General features: G+C 39.8%; 1 protein-coding gene across 3 annotated transcripts; it reads left to right on the forward strand.

Annotated features, from left to right (window-relative positions):
• The first annotated feature begins 520 nt into the window (after positions 1 to 520).
• LOC126821022 (alpha-glucosidase) lies at positions 521 to 21,603 on the forward strand. 3 transcript variants are annotated; one of them, XM_050549275.2, is made up of 11 exons: positions 521 to 780; positions 3,466 to 3,830; positions 7,311 to 7,490; positions 8,408 to 8,538; positions 11,078 to 11,203; positions 12,266 to 12,391; positions 13,337 to 13,455; positions 14,249 to 14,441; positions 16,347 to 16,550; positions 18,314 to 18,448; positions 19,205 to 21,603. In XM_050549275.2, exons 2-11 carry the CDS (start codon positions 3,587 to 3,589, stop codon positions 19,550 to 19,552), a joined length of 1,806 nt encoding a protein of 601 aa, XP_050405232.2. In that variant the 5' UTR covers positions 521 to 780; positions 3,466 to 3,586; the 3' UTR covers positions 19,553 to 21,603. The 3 variants fall into 3 exon arrangements, with proteins under 3 accessions (XP_050405232.2, XP_050405230.2, XP_055957474.1); XM_050549273.2 differs by lacking the exon at positions 12,266 to 12,391 and adding an exon at positions 12,436 to 12,561 and having other exon boundaries at positions 523 to 780; positions 19,205 to 21,602; XM_056101499.1 differs by lacking the exons at positions 3,466 to 3,830; positions 12,266 to 12,391 and adding an exon at positions 12,436 to 12,561 and having other exon boundaries at positions 528 to 780; positions 19,205 to 21,600.
• Positions 21,604 to 22,241: the final 638 nt, after the last annotated feature.

The raw sequence follows: 22,241 nt of genomic DNA on the forward strand, positions 1-22,241 counted from the left end.
TACCGCATAATATTATTAGTATATTTTTTTTTATTATTTTGATCTACATCTAGGCCAATGATCATATAGCACAGTCATTCTCAAGTTCGTAGTTGTGTTTTTATTTATTTAGTTTGAGTCATTCTATGTGTCTATGACTAGTCTCTGTCTACGGTTGTATTCCGCCTGACTTGCCATGTTTTTGTTTTTTTTTGCAAAATTCAAATATTTTTCATATATATTTAGCTAGGTGTGCCGCTATTTTTTCATGTGTTCCAAGGTGGCCAAAAAGGTTGAGAACCACTGATATAGCATAGCATTCTTCATTATACACAGTTCAAAATACTGCGCCATTTTACACACATTCGAGTGGCAAGTTGCCATCGTTACGTGTATAGGTATTTCTTTACTTCATTAAGGTTACATTCATAGTTCATGTGGTATATAGTAGATCATAACTCGTGCTGGTATTACACAATGTTTTTCTCTGGGTTATATTCTAGCTTCATTTTTTAGCCGTGATAATTCTTATCTGCGGATGCAATTGATACACTACTCGAGGCTTTGAGCCAGTAAAATTAGGTTCAATTGCAAGCTTTTCAACATATAACATCACAGTTTGCATGGAAATAAGTAATTATGTTACATATAGTGAAGAGTTGAACACTGAAATCATAATCTTATCTTACCGAACAGTTTTTCGAGTGACATGGCACCCCGTGATTCTGGTTCGGCGGCCATTTTAATCTGAACATAAATTTCGCATAGCAGTTGGGTTTAATCAAATCATATAATTATACGGTAAGGTTTCACCTTTATTTCAATAGGAATTGGTTTATTATATGTCAGGATGTACAGTACTGTTTGGGGTCAGTGTTATTGGAAATTAAAGGAGTTATAGGTCAGTAACCATTTTAGTCAATTGACTACAAAACTTGAAGATCTTTGGACGTCCACTACTGTGGCTGGAGTAAGACGGAAGACATCAGTAGTGGAACCATTTCTAGGCTATGTTCATGATTGTTTGTCTTTCAATTTTGAGTGAACTCTGTATCACTACATGCCCGGGACTGTACAGCGCAGTGGACGCCCACGACGCTCACTGTTTAACCCATCTTTCGATCTAGAATTGATAACGTCTTGGAGCAGTGGTTCTCAACCTTTTTTTGCCAACGGCACACCTTGGAACACATGAAAAAATAGCAGCACACCTGGCTAAATATATATGAAAAATATCTGATTTTTGCAAAATAAAAACATGGTAAGTCATAGACGGCAGACAATCGTAGACACAGACTAGTGATAGACATATAGATTGACTCAAACTAAATAAAGCTATGAACGTACCAGTAGACTATGACCGATGTCTAGGTGATATGTTATTTTATCATTTTTGGATTCTGTTTTAGTTTTCAAATCTATATTTTAATATTCATTAATGCTTCGTTAGTCATTAGAGGCAGACAGCAATTAACCTGTCAGTCAAATTATGACAGACTGGCAACTAAAGTGGTTGATTTGTTAAGTTTCTTCTAACTATTGTTTTAAATGCCTTAAGTCTTAATACTTCAATAATTATATGTTAATTATTTGCTCCTGAAATAAAGTGTTGAAGATCCAAGAATCTGTATTCATTTCTGATACTTAGAGAACACACGTTGGCAAGCTGCATTCCCTGGAAGTCGAGCGGACACCAGTGAATACTCAATTGGGATCAAGTGGCTTTTCGCATTGTCTTAGTGTGCCGTTCAGAATTTCGCGGCACACTGGTTGAGAATCACTATCATGGTAAGACAAAGAGAGAAATGGGGTGTAACTCCCACTCGACACACACTAGGTCATTTCGGGACTAACATAAGGTTCAATTTCATTTATAAAAGGGGTCTTTAGCAATGTGTGTGTGTGTGTGTGTTACCGGAAGAGCTGGAGCAATCTCGGAATTTCTAATTATTAATTATAACTTCGCGTGTAAATTGGATATCGTTCGTCGGTAAAAACACTCATTACACACATGTATGACAGTCGCATTTAAATACGAAATGAAGGGAGGTTTTACGTCCAGCCTTCCGAAGTTTATTTAGAAATGAAATGAAATGGGGTTTAATTTCCTACTATTCTTCTCCGACTGGGCAAATAAAGATGGACATGCGACATCCCGAACAGCGGCGCTACGACCTTCTCTTATATCGAATGCAAACGGCCGAGTGATCTTTAAGGTGCATGACATACACGAGACTATGCGCGGACTATTGTCAGGCCCTGTGCCCTGTATCACTGACAAGGGAAACCACGTGGGAACATTCTCGACCTACGTCTGTAGAAACACGGGACCCCCAAGTTAGCGAGCCAACGTCTGACTCAGTGAGTCACGGTGGTTCCAAAGAGTTTATTATGATCCCCACCCATCTTTTACGATATGATATATTAATTGACTTATTTCTTTAAAGCGGCACTATGGAAGATTAGATAAAGAACCGACAGTGCTCACTATAATAGATAAAAACGAGATACTGTAAAAGGGAATATGCTGAAAATTTCAGTCAATTTGATCCACTCTGAACCGAGATTTTCGTGTTTGATTTTTGGCCTAGCCAGGATCATCATTACTAAAGTCAGTACGATAAAATCGGACACATGAGATGACATCGAGAGTTGATTAAAATGTTTTAATGTTAATAAATGTGTAATCAATCATTCAAATAACATTTCAGGCCTAAAGAAAGACTTGCAATAGGCAGATTTAGCTCTTGCATAATGTATGTTTAATGGGGGGGGGGGGGAGGAAAGAGAGAGAGAGATTAACGTCCACTCGACACAAACTAGGTCATTTCGGGACTAACACATGGTTCAATTTTATTTCAATAATTCGCTTGCGCGTAGGGGTCTTTAGCAATGGAAGGAAACCGGAGAACCAGGGAGAAAACCCACGAGGTTGGACAGGGGACCCTACCCCTTATCTCGTACAACCAGGGAATCGTAACCACGCCAGTTGACTCAATGGCAGACTTTATGATACAGCCGCGCACGCGCTAACCATTCGCCTCCCCCCCCCCCAACCATGTTTAACGGAGTTTATTATAAATTTGATAAGTTTCATCAATATTATCATTCGTTTAATTTAATAAGTAAATTATATATATATATATATATATATATATATATATATATAGTATATATATATATATATATATATATATATATATATATATATATATATATTATATATATATCTAACAGGGTCAAATAACTGTGTAACTAACAGTAAATTATTAAAATGTAAATTTTGTATCTTAAATGATAACAAACACATCTACTATATAATATACATATGTGTTTATTCTCCTTTTTATCACAATCGATATAGTCACGAATAATACACACACAATTCGTACTGTTATTACGATGTATGCAGCTGATTCCTAAGTCCGGCGATAACAGAACATCGCAATCCTGTGGGTTTTATTTAGAAATAATCTGTTTTTCCAGGATCTAAGATTCTTTTTAGCATACTTATACCGAAGTTTGAGACTCGCAATAAAAACTGTGACCTATATTTTATGATTCGACGCAATATTCACAAGAACAAGAAGAAGTTGAGAAGTTGAAAATGAGTCCCAAGGTGGAATTTAGTTCAAAGAAAACAGGATGTTGCGCAACAAATAAGTGTCTGATATTTCTATTTTTTGTGGTGGCATTGGGAATTACGGCTCTGATAGTTGTGGCACTATTGGCCATGAATGTTCGAGGACGATTTCCACCAGATCAAAAATGGTGGCAGAAAACCATTGTGTATCAGATTTATCCGAGGTCGTTCCAGGATTCCGACGGAGACGGCGTCGGTGATTTAAATGGTGAGTTTTTCTATTAGTTTAGATTTACACCTATAACGATAAATCTCTTTGATCTTTGGGGTATATTCTATGCCCAGAATAACTTGCGGTCTGAAAGCCGTGGGTGGCTTTGAATATATACAGGGGAATTTTGAGTTATTCTTCTGCAATTTTTTCTTGAAACCTGCAACGGGTTATTCTTCCAGGGTATATATAAGGTTTTTTCTTACTGAAATTCTGGGATATTATAGGGACCTTTCGCATCGGTACGAAAACGAAGACCAAAACGAACATATGTTCGTTTACGTTTTCGTATCCTTTATCACGCGGTTTCGCAATCCGACGTACGATACTAGATAGATGGCGTTACTTTCCACTCCATGAACTTCTCAGTCCAGGCAAAGTTTTCAATCGATTTTTGTGGCAGATGTACAACAAATCAAGCAGAATATTGCATCAGAGCAATCAACAATATACACAGAGCCTCGAAAAATGGTGGAAAATTCAATATATGAGACAAGAAACATATTCGTTTGCATACCTACGTGAGTCCAGCTCCATGCGCGTAACGTTTTTCACTGGCCGAACACTCATTACTGGTTGACGTCACAAGTACACACGAATCGATGACGGTAGCTGGAATCAAATGGGGCTTAAACATCATTATGTACGATAAAGAACTGATCATTCTTGTTATAATACTTCCAGAATAGATAATTCAAAATGAATATATTGAAAATTTCATTCAAATTACTTTATTCTGAGCGATGTTTTGACTTAGAATGTTTATTATCGCAGAAGCGTTACTTTTTAATCGAGACTCAGCCTGGTTTCTCCATTTTTAAATTAAATCATTAAATGGCGATCGTATCTCAATCTGTTTACATCTGCGCCCTCCGATGGTCTAGAGAGTTGGTTATGGAGCTAGTCCGGTGAATAAATGTCGAAAAAAAACAAAAACAATTTATATCACTTGAAGCTGAAATAAAGACCTCCACTAAGCAGATTTAACTCTTACATAATGTGTCTTTAATGGCTCGTCCTTACATCAAGACTAACATATATTAATGTTGTGATATATATACGACGGTGTGAACGATTTGAGAATCGTACCTCGAACACGGCATTTCCGCTCATTCTCCTTTATTATGATATACTAGTGGTTGACACGACGTAACACGGGGTATAGCCATGAACCGGAAGTACATAAATCTGAAACCGGAAGTGATAGTCTATCACCACCAGGCTTATGTTACTCCCCGGTCCGAACTATCCCGATACACCACATTTCAGCCTCCGGATACTCCCAGTGTAGACACCAACTCGGGAGTAGACAGACAGAGAAACAAACGACAGTCACTAATATTAGTATAGATCTACGACTGTGTGCAAGGCGTTGAGAATGGTTTGCGCTCATTCTCCTTCAAATTTCAGCTCTATGTGCACCAATTACGTGCCCGACCAATTTGTACATAGGATGTCTGTTTGTCGTACCACTCGAACGACCCAACAAACTATTCTGGTCGGTCACGTACTGATTCAAACGGGATCGGTCTAGTTGTGACGTCAGTGTCCTAGAGAACGAGATAAACAGGGCTTAACGTCCGCTCGACACAAACTAGGTCGTATTAGGAGATAAATCACAGTACAACATCTTTATCATATATATGAAATGAAATGAGGTTTAACGTCCTACTGTTCTGCTCCTAAACTGGGCTAATGAAGACGGGCATACGCCATACAGTGTGCTACGAGGGAAATTTTGCCTAAATTTATATCGAACTACAACTGCCAAGGGGTCTTTAACTTGCATACCAATGTATACATGGAACCTTGGTCTTTCGCCCCATCCGAATGACTAGATAGCCGTCCTTCCGAGGCCCTCCTTCCCGCACAACTGACACGGGGAAACAACGTCGGAAAATTCTGATGAACTAAATCGGCCAAACCCACAGTGGCTCCTCTTTATCAGAGAGATCAATCCAGTATATCCCAAACATAGATTCGTTTCCCAATAAAACAATCAGTTTAATACATGAAAAACATGTTCTCTTTATCAAAGATTAATCCAGTATATTCCAAACAGTTCAAACAGTAACTAGGATCCGCGTCGAGGTTTCACACCTATATATATATATAATAACAAGACCAGACAGGTAAATCGGTTATCTATAGTTTAATTAACAGGTAGATATGCCAAACAGGTATATCATAAGTATAATGTACAGTCATTGCTGGATTTACCTATAGGGTAGGATTGCGAGACTGAAACCTAGGACCCCAAGACTTGAGGCGGAGGGGGGGGGGCAGTAGGACGTTAAACCCCCCGGGCTTTGCTCAATGGTGATTAAAACACGGGTTTATCTTCTTCTAGTCGTGAGGTTAGGGGTTGGGAGAGACCTAGGGTCTCTGTCCATCTATATTCCCCGGGGTTTACTGTTGTCTGTGGTGCAGGAAGGAGAGTCTAGCAAGGTATAACGTCTAGTCGTAGGGATGGTACGAAAAACATGTAGACATTGTCGTGCACGTAAAAGAGCCCTTGGCAGATAGATTTCGGTAGAGTCGACGGGCAAGTTAAACCCCACGTGACTTGATTCCATTGGCCCCGTTAAATAAATAGACAGTAAGATGTGTGAATAACCGACTTTTGAAGACCTATTTAAAGATTCCTTTCTAAGAACATTCCCGAACAGCGCAGTGGAGGGTCACGAATGGCTCCTGGATCCACTGAACGCCTTGTCCGCGGGGTTGTCTTATGGCGTTTGTGGTGAGGGTCGCTTGTATTATTTTTCTCTTATATAAAAGGCGCCGCGGTAGCTTAGTAGGTAAGACGTTGGAAGTCTGGGTTCAAGCCCGCTAATGGCCGCGAAAGTTCTCCGGTTTTTTTCCGTTGTGTTTCGCCTTGTCATTGGTGCAGGAGGAAACAACCATGCCCCCGTATACACCCTTGACATTTTGAATTCAATTGCTGTCCAGGTAAGAAAGAGAGAGAGAGAGAGAGAGAGAGAGAGAGAGAGAGACCATTTCTCCTTTACCCTTTTTAAGTCTGATTGTAGCTAGTCCTGAACTGGCATAGTTTGTGTCGAGTGGACGTTAACCCCCACCATCTAAAGAGAGAGAGAGAGAGGGAGTGGGGAAGAGAGGGGGGGGGGGGGTAACGTCCACTCGACACAAACTAGGTCATTTCGGGACTAACATATGGTTCAGTTTTATTTCAATTATTCGCTTGCGCGTTAGGGGTCTTTAGCAGTCGGAGGAAACTGGAGGACCCGGAGAAAACCCACGAGGTTGGACAGGCGACCCTATTCCTTGTTCCGTACAACCGGGGAATCGAAACCACACCATTTTACTCAAGGACAGACCTTGTGATACAGGGCACACGAGCTTACCATTCCCCCCCCCCCCCTCCTCGATAAGAGAGAGAGATGCGTATTATTTCTAATCTTTTACTTTGTAAATACAGGTATAAAGACAGGTATGATTAATGTTTGTGTATTACAGGTATCATTTCAAGGTTGGATTATTTCAACTATCTGGGGGTGAATGCTATCTGGATTAGTCCAATCTATGAATCCCCTATGAAAGATTTTGGTTATGATATTTCTAATTTCACCAAGGTTGATCCCATGTTTGGTTCTATGGAAAACATGAAAACACTGATTAAAGAAGCCCATGCTAGAAGTAAGTTAAAACAATTTATATTCCGACTCCACAGTTTAATATTTCAATTCAGCTGTTTTATATTCAATATTCTAATTACACTTTTTATATTCCATCCACAGAGTTTAATATTCCAATTACACTTTTTATATTCAATATTCCAATTACACTTTTTATATTCAACCCAATTATACTCTTGTATATTCGCTTAGTGCTAAAATGATAGGGCCGGCTATGCAGGGGCGGATCCAGGAATTTTTGCAGGAGGGGGTTTGCCAGGTTCCTGAGACAATGTATCTACCCACCCCCCACCCTCGCTTGGTCTCTATCGTCATTTTGGCGTATATACATACACATTGAGCTTTTTAAACAGAGAAATTCAACACCTCGTTTGACGTCAATTTTTATTATGAATTAATACAATGACATTGTGATTCAATTTTATTGATGCAAAGCATTAATTGTGATATCACATAATGTCTATATCATTATCTCGTGCCTTGAGTGTCCATCCTGTCCTACATCTGACGATAAAGGATAAAGCACACGACCGAGAAACTTTTCTCATAAAAAGTATTGATTTACAAAATAAATTATGTAGCTGAGCGTGGGGGGGTGGGGGTGGGGAGGGGTTGCCCCCCCCCCTGGATCCGCCCCTTCTATGCTCAGTTTTTCGTCATAGGTCGGTCACGAGATGTAAACAACGCTAGCGCTAATCCCAACACTAACCCTGGCCCTAGCCCAGTGCTTACCTTAACCCTAACCTACAATCTCGCCAACAATCACGTGCCCTAACCTTATTTACATCTCAGCGACCTTGACAAAAATTGAGCTGACCTTAACAATTAGATTAAGCCTTGTATATTCCAATTACGCGGTTGTATATTCTGGATCGAGCGGGCATAACGTGTTTTTTTTTTTTTGTTTTATAATTTTAGATTTAAGAGTTATATTGGATTTTGTACCAAATCATTCGAGTAACAAACATCCATGGTTTATAAAGAGTGAACAACGTCAAGATCCATACACGGATTTTTATATCTGGCAGGATACAGCACCAAATAACTGGGTACTAAAAATAACATTAGTCTTATAAATATAGCGTATTTATTAGTTATATAAATATAGGGTATTTATTATAAATATAGAGTATTGATTAGGTATATAAATATAGCGTATTTATTAGTTATATAAATATAGGGTATTTATTATAAATATAGAGTATTGATTAGGTATATAAATATAGCATATTTATCAGTTATTTGTCAGTTACGGGGTTTGGATTGCCGAATTGTTAGCACGTGCGCGCTGTATCATACGTTTTGTCATTGAGTCAACTGGCGGGGTTTCGATTATCCGGTTGTACGTGACTAATAGTATGGTCGCCTGTCCAACCTCGTGGGTTTTCTCCGGATCCTCCGGTTTCCCCCCACTACTAAAGACCCCTACTCACAAGCGAATTATTGAAATAAAATTGAACCATGTGTTAGTCCCGAAATGACCTAGTTTGTGTCGAGTGGGCGTTGAACCCCCCTCCCTCTCTCTCTCTCTCTCTCTCTCTCAGTTAGGGGATCACGTGGCTAAGTGGGTAAGACGCTAGCTCGCTAGCCTGGAGGTTGGGTGTTCGATCCCTGCATTGGCCGAGAAAGTTCATCCAGATTTTCCGGCGTGGTTCTCCCTTGTCAGTGATGCAGGACGGAGGGGCTGACAAGGAAAGCTGTCTAGTCGTTCGGATGTGACGAAAAACCGAGGTCCCGTGTACACATTGGCGTGCACGTAAAAGATCCCTTGGCAGTTGGAATTCGATATAAGAGTAGGCCGTAGTGCCGCTGTCCGGGCAAAATTTCCCTCATAGCACACTGTATGGCGTATGCCCGTCTTCATTAGCCCAGGTTAGGAGCAGAACAGTAGGAAGTTAAACCCCATTTCATTTCATTTCATTTCTCTCTCAGTTATATAAATATAGCTTATCTATCAATTATATAAATATAAAATAAACGTATTTATCAGTTATACAAGTACAGCGTGTTTATTAGGTCATGCAAATATATATTAAACGTATTAATTAGTCATATAAATATACAATAAGGTTATTTATTTATTAGTCTAGACTTTTATAAATATATCATTATAAATATTCATTAAGCTAAGTAATTAGGCTCGCATTGTCACGTTTGTTCGTTCGTTCGTTCGACTTAACGTCCTCTTCCAACGAGGACGATGTCGCATTGTAACAATTACGAACGTTCTATATAGTCTGCCGGATAAACACCGATTTATGTGTTTTCCTGGAAAAAAGTCTCATCAAAGCAAACTTGGTCTCAAATGAAAGGTTGGGTCCGTAGGTACTCCAAAAGAGAAATGACCCATCATGATCGCCTGGGGAAAATTTTTGGTGCGGGGTCAAAGGTCAAAGTCGGCCAATAGACAAAAAGCGGTCAATATCTCAAAAACTATCAATGTTAGACCATATAAATGTATTATCAACATATAGGAACTCTATATCTCTGAGTCGGATAAAGCAGTCTGCATTCACCTATGACTTCACATGACGTCATCATTGGAAAATGGGGTCATTCAACAGGAGCCGAACATGACGTGATTGCAGCCATCTTTAAACTGTGACGTGATATCAAAAACCAATGCCAATCAATTGATGCACAATTGTCAAAGGAACAAGCATGTCAATGGGATGTTTCGCGAAGAAGAATAATTTCTGGTATAAACGGGTTAAATTTATGTTAGCCCTGGAACTGAAGTACAAAATGGGATCGAAACGTACCAAAGAACTGATCCGCAGTGAATATTTGCTTGGCCGCGACAATCACTGATAAGGATGACATTGATGCGGCTTAATGAGCTAGAAATATTAACTTTTTTCCTGCGACAAATTAAATTCTAAAACATTTTTTGTATATATTGGACAAATAAATAAAGGCGTTTGACGTATTTGTAGTTAAAAATTATTTCCGATTTAGTGTAAATGGGTATTAAAATGACTAAAATGCAGCATTCTCTCCGAAGCAGTTATGTCTTATGTAAACAATGCACGCGCCATTCAGCCAATGATTCACACCGTGTGCTGTGACAGCACGTGTTAAGGCAGTCATCTATGACAGAGATATTATACGAGACTCGTAATTCTCTGTGAAACAGATTGGTACCCAAGATCAGGTTTCCTAACCTGCCAATCAATAGCATAGCCAGAATATTCCTAAGGGTGGGATTGGGACACTTGTACAACCTGTGTCTGTGTGGTCGTGTGCATTACGGGAATGGGTTGCGGGTGTGTGTGTGTGGGGGGGGGGGGGAGTGCTGTACAGTTCCGGGCCTGTAATGATTCATGCTTTACTTATTCCAGATTCCAACTTCACGATTCGGGTTACGATTAAAATCGTGGTTTTAATCGCAGAGTAATCTTGGTGATCCTATCAGGTCTTATCATATATTGAGGTCGGTCGTAGCAATCGTGTTGCTCGTACCAGATCGTTGACTCACTAGGGGGCAATCCTATCTTAACACATCGCACGACAGTGGGAATCTAGCATTAAAATGAAAACAAACTGAGAAAAACTAATGTTTTTACAGACTATAATCCATTATTTCAGCACAGTGTGTTTGGTGGTTCAACTTGGGCATGGAGTGACGTCAGAAAACAATATTACTATCACGCCTTTCTACCCGAACAACCAGACTTAAATTATAGAAACCCTGCAGTCAGAGATGAAATGAAGGTTGGTTTTATTATTTAAAGGGCATGAGTCGCATGACCCTATGGACTATAACGCACTGTTCATTAGGGAAATAAATGGTCTGTAAAAATGGATTGACAATTAGTGTTGGGTCACCTGAAAGTGTGCAATGGCGCCAAAATATTAGCAGGACCCAGTGATAATGTGAAACATGGATTTACAATTAATATGAATTATACAGTTTTCTTAAAAAATGACGGTATCTTTATGTAGCCATTTTGACTTTCTGCAGGGCCCGTGGGGGGGGGGAGGGGCTGAGAAACTTGCCTAGGGGTCAGGTATGCCGAGTAATGTTTTGTTTGGGGTTTTTTTTTTAAAAAAGGATATAAATTAATAAAAAAATACACTGTTATTGGATCGTAAAGTAGAAGAAAATGGGTGACTTTTCTGAATGTCTGTACCTAGTGTGGTGCATAGATTTAGAATTGGATTATGTCAGTCCACATTTGGGTAAAAATTGGTGAATTAAAAACTATAAGCCACCTGCCCGGAACTTGGCGCCGTGGGACTCCGACCCATCCTCGTTCCGTTTAACGCCAACACCAATGTATTCGGACCCCCTTCCGTTTGAATTCAGTTCACCATGATTATGGGTACTGAGAAAAATATGAATATTTTATGTGATGAAAAAAATGTTGTTTTTTGTTTGTTTTGGTGTCTGGTGGTAATGGTTTTTTGTTTTTTCATTTGTTTGCTTGCTTAAAATGTCTCACAATTATGCGGTGAGGTTGCACCTTTATTTCAATGCGAATTAGATATGCGCAGTACACTTCGTGGACAATTTAATTGAATATTAAGGGCTTTATAGGCCAGTATCTTTTCTGTAAGCAAATGATTAAAAAGCATGTCCTAAGGAAGTCCTTAGAACCAGCCACTATTGTGGATGTAGGCAAGACAAAAAATATTTCTACGCTGTACAGTAGGCTAGTGGCACGGGATTCACACAAGACGGACACCAAGGGAGATAATCAGCAACAAAACCGTGAAGGAATTAAATATCACATTTACATACAAATATATGGGTTTACGTTTCTCAATATGTAGAAGGTGGTGGATTTTTGGGCCAGAACGGGTATCGATGGTTTACGAGTGGACGCCATTATTAACCTGTTTGAATCTACTAATGTATCGTTAAATGAACCACCAACTAACTTACCTGACGTCACTTCCGTAAGTAGATATTAATTTACAAGTACAATGGCTTTTATCTGTAGAATGCTGTAGATTTTTGGGGCAGAATGGGTATCGATGGTTTACGTGTGGACGCCATTCCTTATTTGTTTGAATCTACCGACGTGTCTTTAAATGAACCTCAAAGTAACTTACCTGGCTTCACTTCCGTAAGTATATTTACGCCAAACTACCAATTTACTAACCTAACGTCACTTCCGTAAGTATATTTACACCAAACCGCTAATTGACTAACCTGACGCCACTTCCGTTTACACCAAACCACTAATTGACGAACCTGACGTCACTTCCGTCAGTATATTTACACAAAACTACCAATTAACTAACCTGGCGTCACTTCCGTAAGTATATTCACAAAACCACAAATTAACTAACCCGACGTCACTTCCGTAAGTATATTTATACAGAACGGACACCTACAAGATAATATACGTTTTGAAATTTCTCCAAATGATCGGTTGCTAGGCTAATCGATACTGATCAATTGGTAAAATGCAGCTTTAAGCAAACCATAAATCATGTAGACCGTAGACCGACCGAACAAGAAGTTGTTTTCTTCATTAAGCGGTAGTGGGGGTGGATAGCCGAATGGTTAGCATGTGCGCGCTGTATCATGAGATCTGTCATTGAGTCAACTGGCGTGGTTTCGAATCCCCGGTTGTGCGTGACAAAGAGTAGGGTTACCTGTCCAACCTCGTGGGTTTTCTCCGGGTCCTCCGGTTTCCTCCCACTGCTAAAAACCCCTACGCGCAAGCGAATTATTGAAATAAAATTAAACCATATTTTAGTCCCGAAATGACCTAGTCTGTGTCGAGTGGACGTTAAACCCCATCTCTCTCTCTCTCTCTCTCTCTCTCTCTCTCTCTCTCTCATTAAGCGGAACTCATTAACTATCTCATTCTTGAATGGATGCTTGAATTTCAGGAACAATGGGAATATTACGAACACCTGTATACGGCCAACTTACCTGAGATTAACGACGCTATACGGGAATGGAGTGATGTATTAAGAAAGTACGATAATAGTGACGACGATACTGATAAGTAAGATACACTTGTTTATAATACAGGGGCGGACTGGGTAGCTCTGGGTTCCAACCACACCTACTACATCTATTACACAATACCAGGCTACCCCACACCCACTACACACCATCAGGCTACCTCACACCCACTACACACCACCAGATACCCCACACACCATCAGACTACACACCACCCAACCACACCCACTACACACCACCAGACTACCACTACACACCACTAGATTATCCCACGCACCATCAGACTACACACCACCCAACCACACCCACTACACACCACCAGACTACCACTACACACCACTAGATTATCCCACGCACCATCAGACTACACACCACCCAAAAACACCCACTACACACCACCAGACTACCACTACACACCACTAGATTATCCCACGCACCATCAGACTACACACCACCCAACCACACCCACTACACACCACCAGATTACCCCACACCCACTATATACCACCAGACTTACCCCACACCCAACCACACTACACACCACCAGACTACCCCAAACCCACCTCCAGACTAACCCCACACCGAATCACGCCCACTACACACCACCAGACTACCCCACACCCACTACACACCACCAGATTACCCCACACCCACTACACAACCACCAAACTACCCCACACCCACTACCAGACTACACCACGCACCATCAGACTACACACCACCCAACCACACTACACACCACCAGACTACCCAACACCCAATACACACCACTAGATTAAAGGTTAATATAGCCTGCATAAAGTTATTTCCTCTTTAATTTCTTTTAATTTCAGTTCTAAATTTATGGTTGTGGAAATCTATGCTGTGCCATCTATTAGAAATGCTTATTATACAAACGGTGCTGACATGCCGTTTAACATGGATCTAGTTGAGGGGAGTTATCCCAGCTGTAACGCTTCTTGTATCAAGAAACTAGTGGAAACAGAATACAACACTTTACCGGAAGGAAAATGGCCAAATTTTGTGGTAGGTTGAAAATAGGCAGTGAATATAGGACCTGATCTGGCAATTCTCGGTTCCCAGGGATAATTTTAAGCTTTGTTTATCTCTGGGAAAACTCGACGCTCATTTATCAGTCTTAAATCGGTTCCTAAGTTCCGCCCCCAGTGGTTCCTGATTGGCTGAATTTGTTAGGGATCGGTTCATCGTATTTTTCACATCTTGACATCAAAAGTTCATTCGAAAACAACCGATTTGATGATTTACCGGGAACTATTTGTAGTGCACAATGTAGGTGATTCGGCTAAATACGCGTAATTTCTGAAGAAATGCGAGCTTGAGCCGCCATCTTGGATCTTTGTGAAGCGATTGATGGAAGGATACATCACGTGACATTCAAAATGGCCGGCGAGTTTTCCAAGAGATAAACAAAGGTTAAACTTATCGCTGGGAGCCGAGAATTGCTGATCCGGTTCGCGACTATTATAAGCTAAAGAACCGGACTTGATTCCCGACTAGTACAAACTAAAGAATCGAACATGATTCTCGATTGATGGATATCATCCACGTGATTTAGGGGCTGGGTTCCGAACGACAGAATTCTAGACAACCAGCGGCCTTTTGTTATTTATAGCTAAAGAACATACATGTAGAAACCCCAAAACAAAACATAGATGAAACCCGAGTCTCATTCCTGCTGTAAAAAATAACCCATAGTCCCTACCTCAAATATACCACAAGCATTTTCATTTTTCATAGACTTTAATCTCGCCTCTAATAAAGATCTTAATGTTGAAAATTCAGTATCAGCTCTTACTAGCTGCCATTTTGGAAGACGTTAAACATAACCACGTGGTAAGAAAAGCCAATCAGACGTCAGATCGGGTTCTTTAGTTTGTGGGGGGTTGGATGGTTGAATGGTTAGCGTGCGCGCGCTGTACCATAAAGTCTGTCATTGAGTCGACTGGCGTGGTTTCGAATCCCCGGTTGTACGTGACAAGGAGTAGGATCGCCTGTCCAAACTCGTGGGTTTTCTCCCACTGCTAAAGAGCCCTACGCGCAAGCGAATTATTGAAATAAAATTAAACCATATGTTAGTCCCGAAATGACCTAGTTTGTGTCTAATGGACGTTAAACCTCATTTCTCTCTCTCTCTTTTTAGTTTGTGAGTGTACAGACACGCCATCAAGGAAACTATACCCTGCTGGTGGCTGTCTATGATTATCTAACTCACAGTAGTTCGGTTTTAGAAAGCCCAAAACCATTGCTCTGGTTAGCTGCGCTGTTGGTAGATTTTAAAGAAGCTAAATCTCGAATATTTGTGACCTGGAAAATGATACAAATAGGTCGCAACTCATATAATTATGTGATATGAATGTATATAAACTGATTTACATTCAATCGTTTCTGTTTTTACTGTAAATTCTAATCAGTTATGTTCGGCGAAATACGCCAGAAGACTTAATCGAATGGCAATCTGTAGCGTTTGGTTATTCCAGTCTACACCGATATTATTTATTGCGCATGGTCTCCAGATAATAATATGAGATCACCGTTTGACATGACTTGTGGAATATGCCTAGCCCCGTTTTTCGAGTCCCTTGTTACAAATGACACTGAAACGCATTATGATACACGATTCGTGTACCAATGGTAAAATGTTTATTTTGTCTTAAATATTAGATATCAGAAGGCCATCTTTTTCCGGTAAGATCACAACATCAATGTTGATTTAAATTGACAAATAATTCGTGTTGTCAATGTCGAAGACTTTGGATGGTATTGGGGTAGAGACTTGGCTACTTTGTTTATATATTAGGTAGGAAAAACAAGGATGAAAGTCAAACAGTTAAACCGGAAGAAGTTTCCTCGGTGTAGAACAGTAGGACGTTAAACCCTATTTCATTTCATGTACAAATAAAAATATTTCAGATGGGCAACCATGACAGATCTAGACTAACATCTAAACGTGGTATAACTATTTCCGGTAAAACATACACCAATGTTTTGAATATGTTGTTATTAACACTGAGAGGTACACCAACCTGTTACTATGGTGATGAACTTGGTATGGCAGATGTAGATACAATATCATTTAAAGATACCCAAGATCCGTATGGAAAACATTTTGGAGAGGTGAGTTTATTTCACTCGGCAAACCTCAGCAGATTCCAGTACCCTACATCTAGCCTCGGCTGTATGACGAAGTTCGCCATTAGAACTACTTTCAAGTTCCCGGATTACCAACGGCGTTGCCCATGACGACGCCTTTGAAGAATGTTTATCCATAAAAATATATTCTATGGTTTTATCATACAAATATTTCGAAGCCTGAAGCTGTTTTTCTTCTAAGTTTTTCTGATTTTCGTCAAACACGGACAACTTCTTTTTAAAAGCGGCAAGTTTTCCTAATAAGTAAACCGGTGCCGCATCGCAATTTTATAGGCGTAGGTACATATCACTTACCGTCATACATCTGAGGTTAGATGTAGTGTAACGGAATCTGCCGAGGTTTGCCGAGTGGGGTTTATTTGTGGGTCACTGTTTTGTTTTAGTTTTTGACAGAAGCCTGGAACTGCATAGTCCAGCTCTGAACGTAGGCCTCATTACACTCACCTTTACGTCCAGGGAAGCTAGCATTGAATCAATGTCGAACGTAAACGACCGTCCCAGTCAATTTTACTGAGCAACTTTTTACTGCGAAACGGTCGTTTCATCGTTTCATCTTATATGGCCGAGTTCTTAAATTTATGCGTTACCCTTTCAATGATGTCTGCCAAGTCGGTTAGAAGACGGAGACGTATTTTTTAACAGCGTGTTGTGTCGCTCATACTGACTCTAGCGAGGTAAGCAAGGTCTTATTTTCTCACTAAGATGTTCATTTATATTGTTCAGGCGTTCACAGGGACTGACACGCGACCGTTTCGCAGTAAAAAGTTGCCCAGTAAAATTGACTGGGGCGGTCGTTTACGTTCGAAATTGATTAAATGCTAGCTTCCCTGGACGTAGAGGTGAGTGTAATGAGACCTACGTTCAGAGCTGTACTAGGAACTGCACAGCAGTGGATGCTTATGCTATTTGTTGTTTCTTGCTTGCAATGTTCCTCTGTCCGTAGGTTTTACGTGACAAGGAATAGGGTTGCATGTCCAGCCTCGTGGGTTTTCTCCGGGTCCTCCTGTTTCCTCCCACTGCTAAAGACTCCTACGCGCAAGCGATTTATTGAAATAAAATTGAACCATGTAGGCTACAATGTACTTGTTTATTTCTTGTCCACTGCATAAGACGATAATGCGTGACGTCATGTTAAAAATCGAAATCCCTCAAATGCACAGTTCTCCAAGGAACACGCATGCCAAGTTCCGTGTCGACCGAACTTAAACATATATTATTCAGTCTTTCTTTGGGCCTGAAATATTATATAAACTATCAATTAGACATTTATTAACATGAAAAGACCTTAATCAACTCTCGATGTCATATTATGTGTAGGATTTTCACTGATTTGAATCCGATTTGCTGTTCAACGCTCATCGATGATTTAATCCAAAAGTGGATAATAGAGACTATGTTTTTTATCGTGTCGACTTTAGTAATGATGATCGAGGCCAGGCCTAAAATTTAAACGCTAATATCTCGGTTCAGAGTGCAGCAATTTGATTGAAACCTTCAGCATATTCCCTTTACATTATCAAGTTGTTAACTATTATATCTAATCTTACATAATTCTCCTTTAAATTGGCGGAACCTTGGGGGCTTTCGACCATCACCGCCTCCCAAGAACAACAAGATGATGAGTAGCGCTTGCGGGGGGGGGGGGGGCTGTTCCTGGTCCAAATATTGTACAGTCACAAGTTAAACTGTTTAAACACAATATAATACGTAATTTGATTACCTTACAGTCTGCATACAAGAACTTTTCGAGAGATCCAGAAAGAACACCAATGCAGTGGGATAGTGGTCCACAGGCTGGTTTTACTAATTCTTCTCATCCATGGCTTCCTCTCAATCAAAATCATACTTTTATAAATGTACAGGTAACTCCATTTTGTATTTTTGTGATGGCGATTCGGGAACTCTATCAGGAAAGCACGTAGATAGTTTCTTCAAAATGGAGGGCCGAATCGGAGGAGTGAAGGGTGTACCATAAAACGCAATAATATGGCGGTGGGCTTTTAAAATAGCGAGTTATATTTCAATTCATCATATCTTTGTAACTACTGAAAGAAATTGAACCATTTTTGGACTGATATTCATTTTAGAGATTCAACTTTCACAAGATTCCTATTGCGCTAACATAACGCAATGCCACTTTAATAAAATGAAATGAAATGGGGTTTAACGTCCTACTGTTCTGCTCCTATACTGGGCTAATGAAGACGGGCATACACCATACAGTGTGCTATGAGGGAAATTTTGCCCGGACAGCGGCACTACGGCCTACTCTTATATCGAATTCAAACTGCCAAGGGATCTTTTACGGGACCTCAGTTTTTCGTCTCATCCGAAGGACTAGACAGCTGTCCTTGCCAGGCCCTCTGTTCTGCACCACTGGCAAGGGGAAACCACGTCGGAAAATCCAGATGAACTTTCTCGGCCAATGCAGGGATTGAACATCCGACCCCCAGGCTAGTGAGCCAGCGTCTTAACCACCTAGCCACCGTGGCTCCCTTTAATAAAGCAAAAACAAAAATATTAAGGGTGGATAATCTACCGGTTTATATTGTCAATAAATTACACGCTTGGAGTAGAACTTCATGTCAATAATCACAAATTTTATTTGCTATTTCCAGTACGAAAAAAACGCCACCCATATAACACCACTGAAGGTGTACAGAGCCTTAGCAACGTTACGGCAGGAACCAGCTTTTCTTTACGGCAGTTTTGACTTCCGGTACACTGACGATAACGTCATTTCCTACGTCAGATCCGCTTCCGGTTACTCTTCATACCTGGTGGTTATTAACGTGGGTACCGAGACTGGAACGATTGATTTTAAAACACCATATGATTACCACGAAGGAACTGTTAAAGTGAGCACAGGAAATTTCGACCATGAAGATTATACACTTGATTCTACAATAAAACTAGATAAAATTATACTACAACCAGCCGAAGGCCTTGTGATATTGTTACCATAAATAGATTGTTTAACAGCTGTGAAATGAATTTATTGTAACCACATACTATCATTTATATTCTACATATATGACAAAATTATTGACAAGCGTCTTAGCCCTTGACCGGTCTTTGTCGACTATAGTCGCCATAACGTTATAAAACTAAGTGGTCACCGTCAACCGCAGTAAAAACCTTTATTATGAATGGCATTTGAGTATTTAGTTTCGTATTTAATCGATATGTCTACGTATGCGTGTCAGACAAGAAGTTGTCTTGTCAAGGGCATTGAGAAAACCATGTCTTTGTTCAACATTTTTTGGGAAAAAAACGTAATTTTTTTTTAACTATGTCGAGAATGTTAAAGACTCCCAAAGTCAAAGTAGTTGAAATGCTTATGAATGATTCCGACTCGGATTATATCGATGACACCGATTCTGAAGACGAAATTTCTGATGAAAATGATTTTAAAAAAAAATACGAGAGACAACGTGCAAATTATAGATCAACTTATCCCCTTCAACTTTTTTATTGGTGTCAAGAGTCTATAACTTATAAGTAGGCCTAGTCTTTTGAAATAGGCATACAAAATATTTCACTTCAGCCTTTATTTAGCCTGACAACTTGACGTCATGACGTCAAAATGACGTAGTTTGGTTAAGAGCTAAATGAGTGAAAAGGTAGCGAAAAAGTACTTTAAAAAAAAAAGTTTTGTTACCAGATATTTTGCTTTGGCTGTAGCGTCGGGTAGGCCGAATAGGAGAAGTCTGACCACTCGGCAATATACAATACCCAATATTTAAACTACATATATATTTGTAAAAATAATGCAGAAAGTTCTTACTTCGTCCAGTAAACAAAGGCACTGGTGAGATATAGACCCATATACGTCATGAAAACACGTGACGTATGAGGAAGGCTTTACTTTTTTTTAAATAAATATTGTCAGAATATTCCTTTGCATATAGCTATGTACAAACACAATCTGATTAAAATACAGATCTATATTTCGTTTCGTTTCTTTTTTATACTTTCGATGACCTACACTTCATGAAGATCTGACCGGTTCTAGTGAAAGATCGCTTCAGGTGTCATGCGAGCGGTTTTTTACTTATGACGTCAGACATTGATTAATCAATCAGTATTGACGTTTCTAGGAGTTTACCCGCAGTTCCGTTCAGAGCACGCCAAGAACTCGCCGTAACAGACCGTTTCATTGGGTAATCCCTCACATCACCCAGAACGCCTGTTATATAACAACTCTTCCAGATCCTAGTGTAGTAAAGACAAGTAAAACAAAATTTTGAACAATAAAAAACGAAACGAAATAGGATCTGTGTTTTAACCAGATTGTTTACAAACTATATATATACAAGCCTATAGATCTTTATTAAATGGATTGCATCGTAAAACAATAGTTTTTTTCTATTCTAACGTGTAAACGCCTTTTTTTGTAGAAACTTAAATAAAAGATTATGTGATCAAGAAAAAAAAATTATAACCTCAAACAGGTATTATGTAAGAGCTATATCTGCTCGCAGATCTTTTTTCTTGCTTCAAAAGACATAAATTTATTCAAATGGCAAAACCATAATCAGCTCTCTAGACTATCTGATATCCGCCATTAATTCGTTAAATGATAATATTCGTGCTACCTACAGAGACTGTTGATTGAGGGAGAGAAAATCTGGACATCTTTTATTATCATGACATTGGTACTTTAAAATCAAGCATATGAACTGCCACTTGGCTAATTTAAACTATTTTTTTTTTGCCCAATCATCAAACATTCATAAGTTCGCCCACAATAAAGTAATTGGTCAGGAATTTCAAAATATTTATTTTTTATTATTTTTTTTAAAACTATTATAGCGAGAACTATCAGCTTTTTTTTCATCTAAATCTTACATAATGTATCTTTAAAATAACTATTATAGCAAGAACGTCCAGCTCTTAATCTAAATCTTACATAATGTATCTGTAATATTCTGCGTATGTTAGATCTGTGTATATCTTACAATTCGTTGAAAATATATTTTTATATTAGAGTGTAAGAGATTTATTAATAAATGAGAAAAAATTCCAACCGGTCTTACATTCTTGTATTTCAAATCTCCCTTGAGAAACCAGTTCAATTCAACATACGAATTACCATGTTTCTGTGGTGGCTCATTGAGCATGACCGTGGCTCGCCAGTTAGGTCCCGCGTTCGCTTCCGGTGTTGGCTGATAAAGTTCCTAAGGTTCTTCCGGCGTGGTTCCCCTCTTGACAGTGGTGCATGACGGGCGGCTTTCTAACCCGGTCTCGGGTTCGTTCCCGATGTTGGCCGAGAAAGTTCCTCAGGTTCTTCCGGCGTGGTTCCCTTCTTGACAGTGGTGGATGACGGGAGGCTCTCTAACCCGGTCTCGGGTTCTTTCCCGATTTTGGCCGAGAAAGTTCCTCGGGATTTTCCGGCGTGGTTCCCCCTTGTTATTGGTACAGTACGGAGGGCCTAACAAGCAACAGCGTAGTCGTTCGGATGGTACGAAAAACTGAGGTCTTGAGTACACGGAGGGCCTAACAAAGAACAGTGTAGTCGTTCGGATGGGATGAAAAACCGAGGTCCCAAGTACACATTGACATGCACGTAAAAGATTCCTTGAAAGTTGGATATTGAATAAGGAAAGACGAAAACGGCACTGTCCGGGCAAAATTCTACTCCTCGCATTGCAC

The sequence above is a fragment of the Patella vulgata genome, chromosome 5 (genome assembly GCF_932274485.2).
Source record: "Patella vulgata chromosome 5, xgPatVulg1.2, whole genome shotgun sequence".
In the NCBI taxonomy this organism is placed as follows: Eukaryota; Metazoa; Mollusca; class Gastropoda; family Patellidae; genus Patella; species Patella vulgata.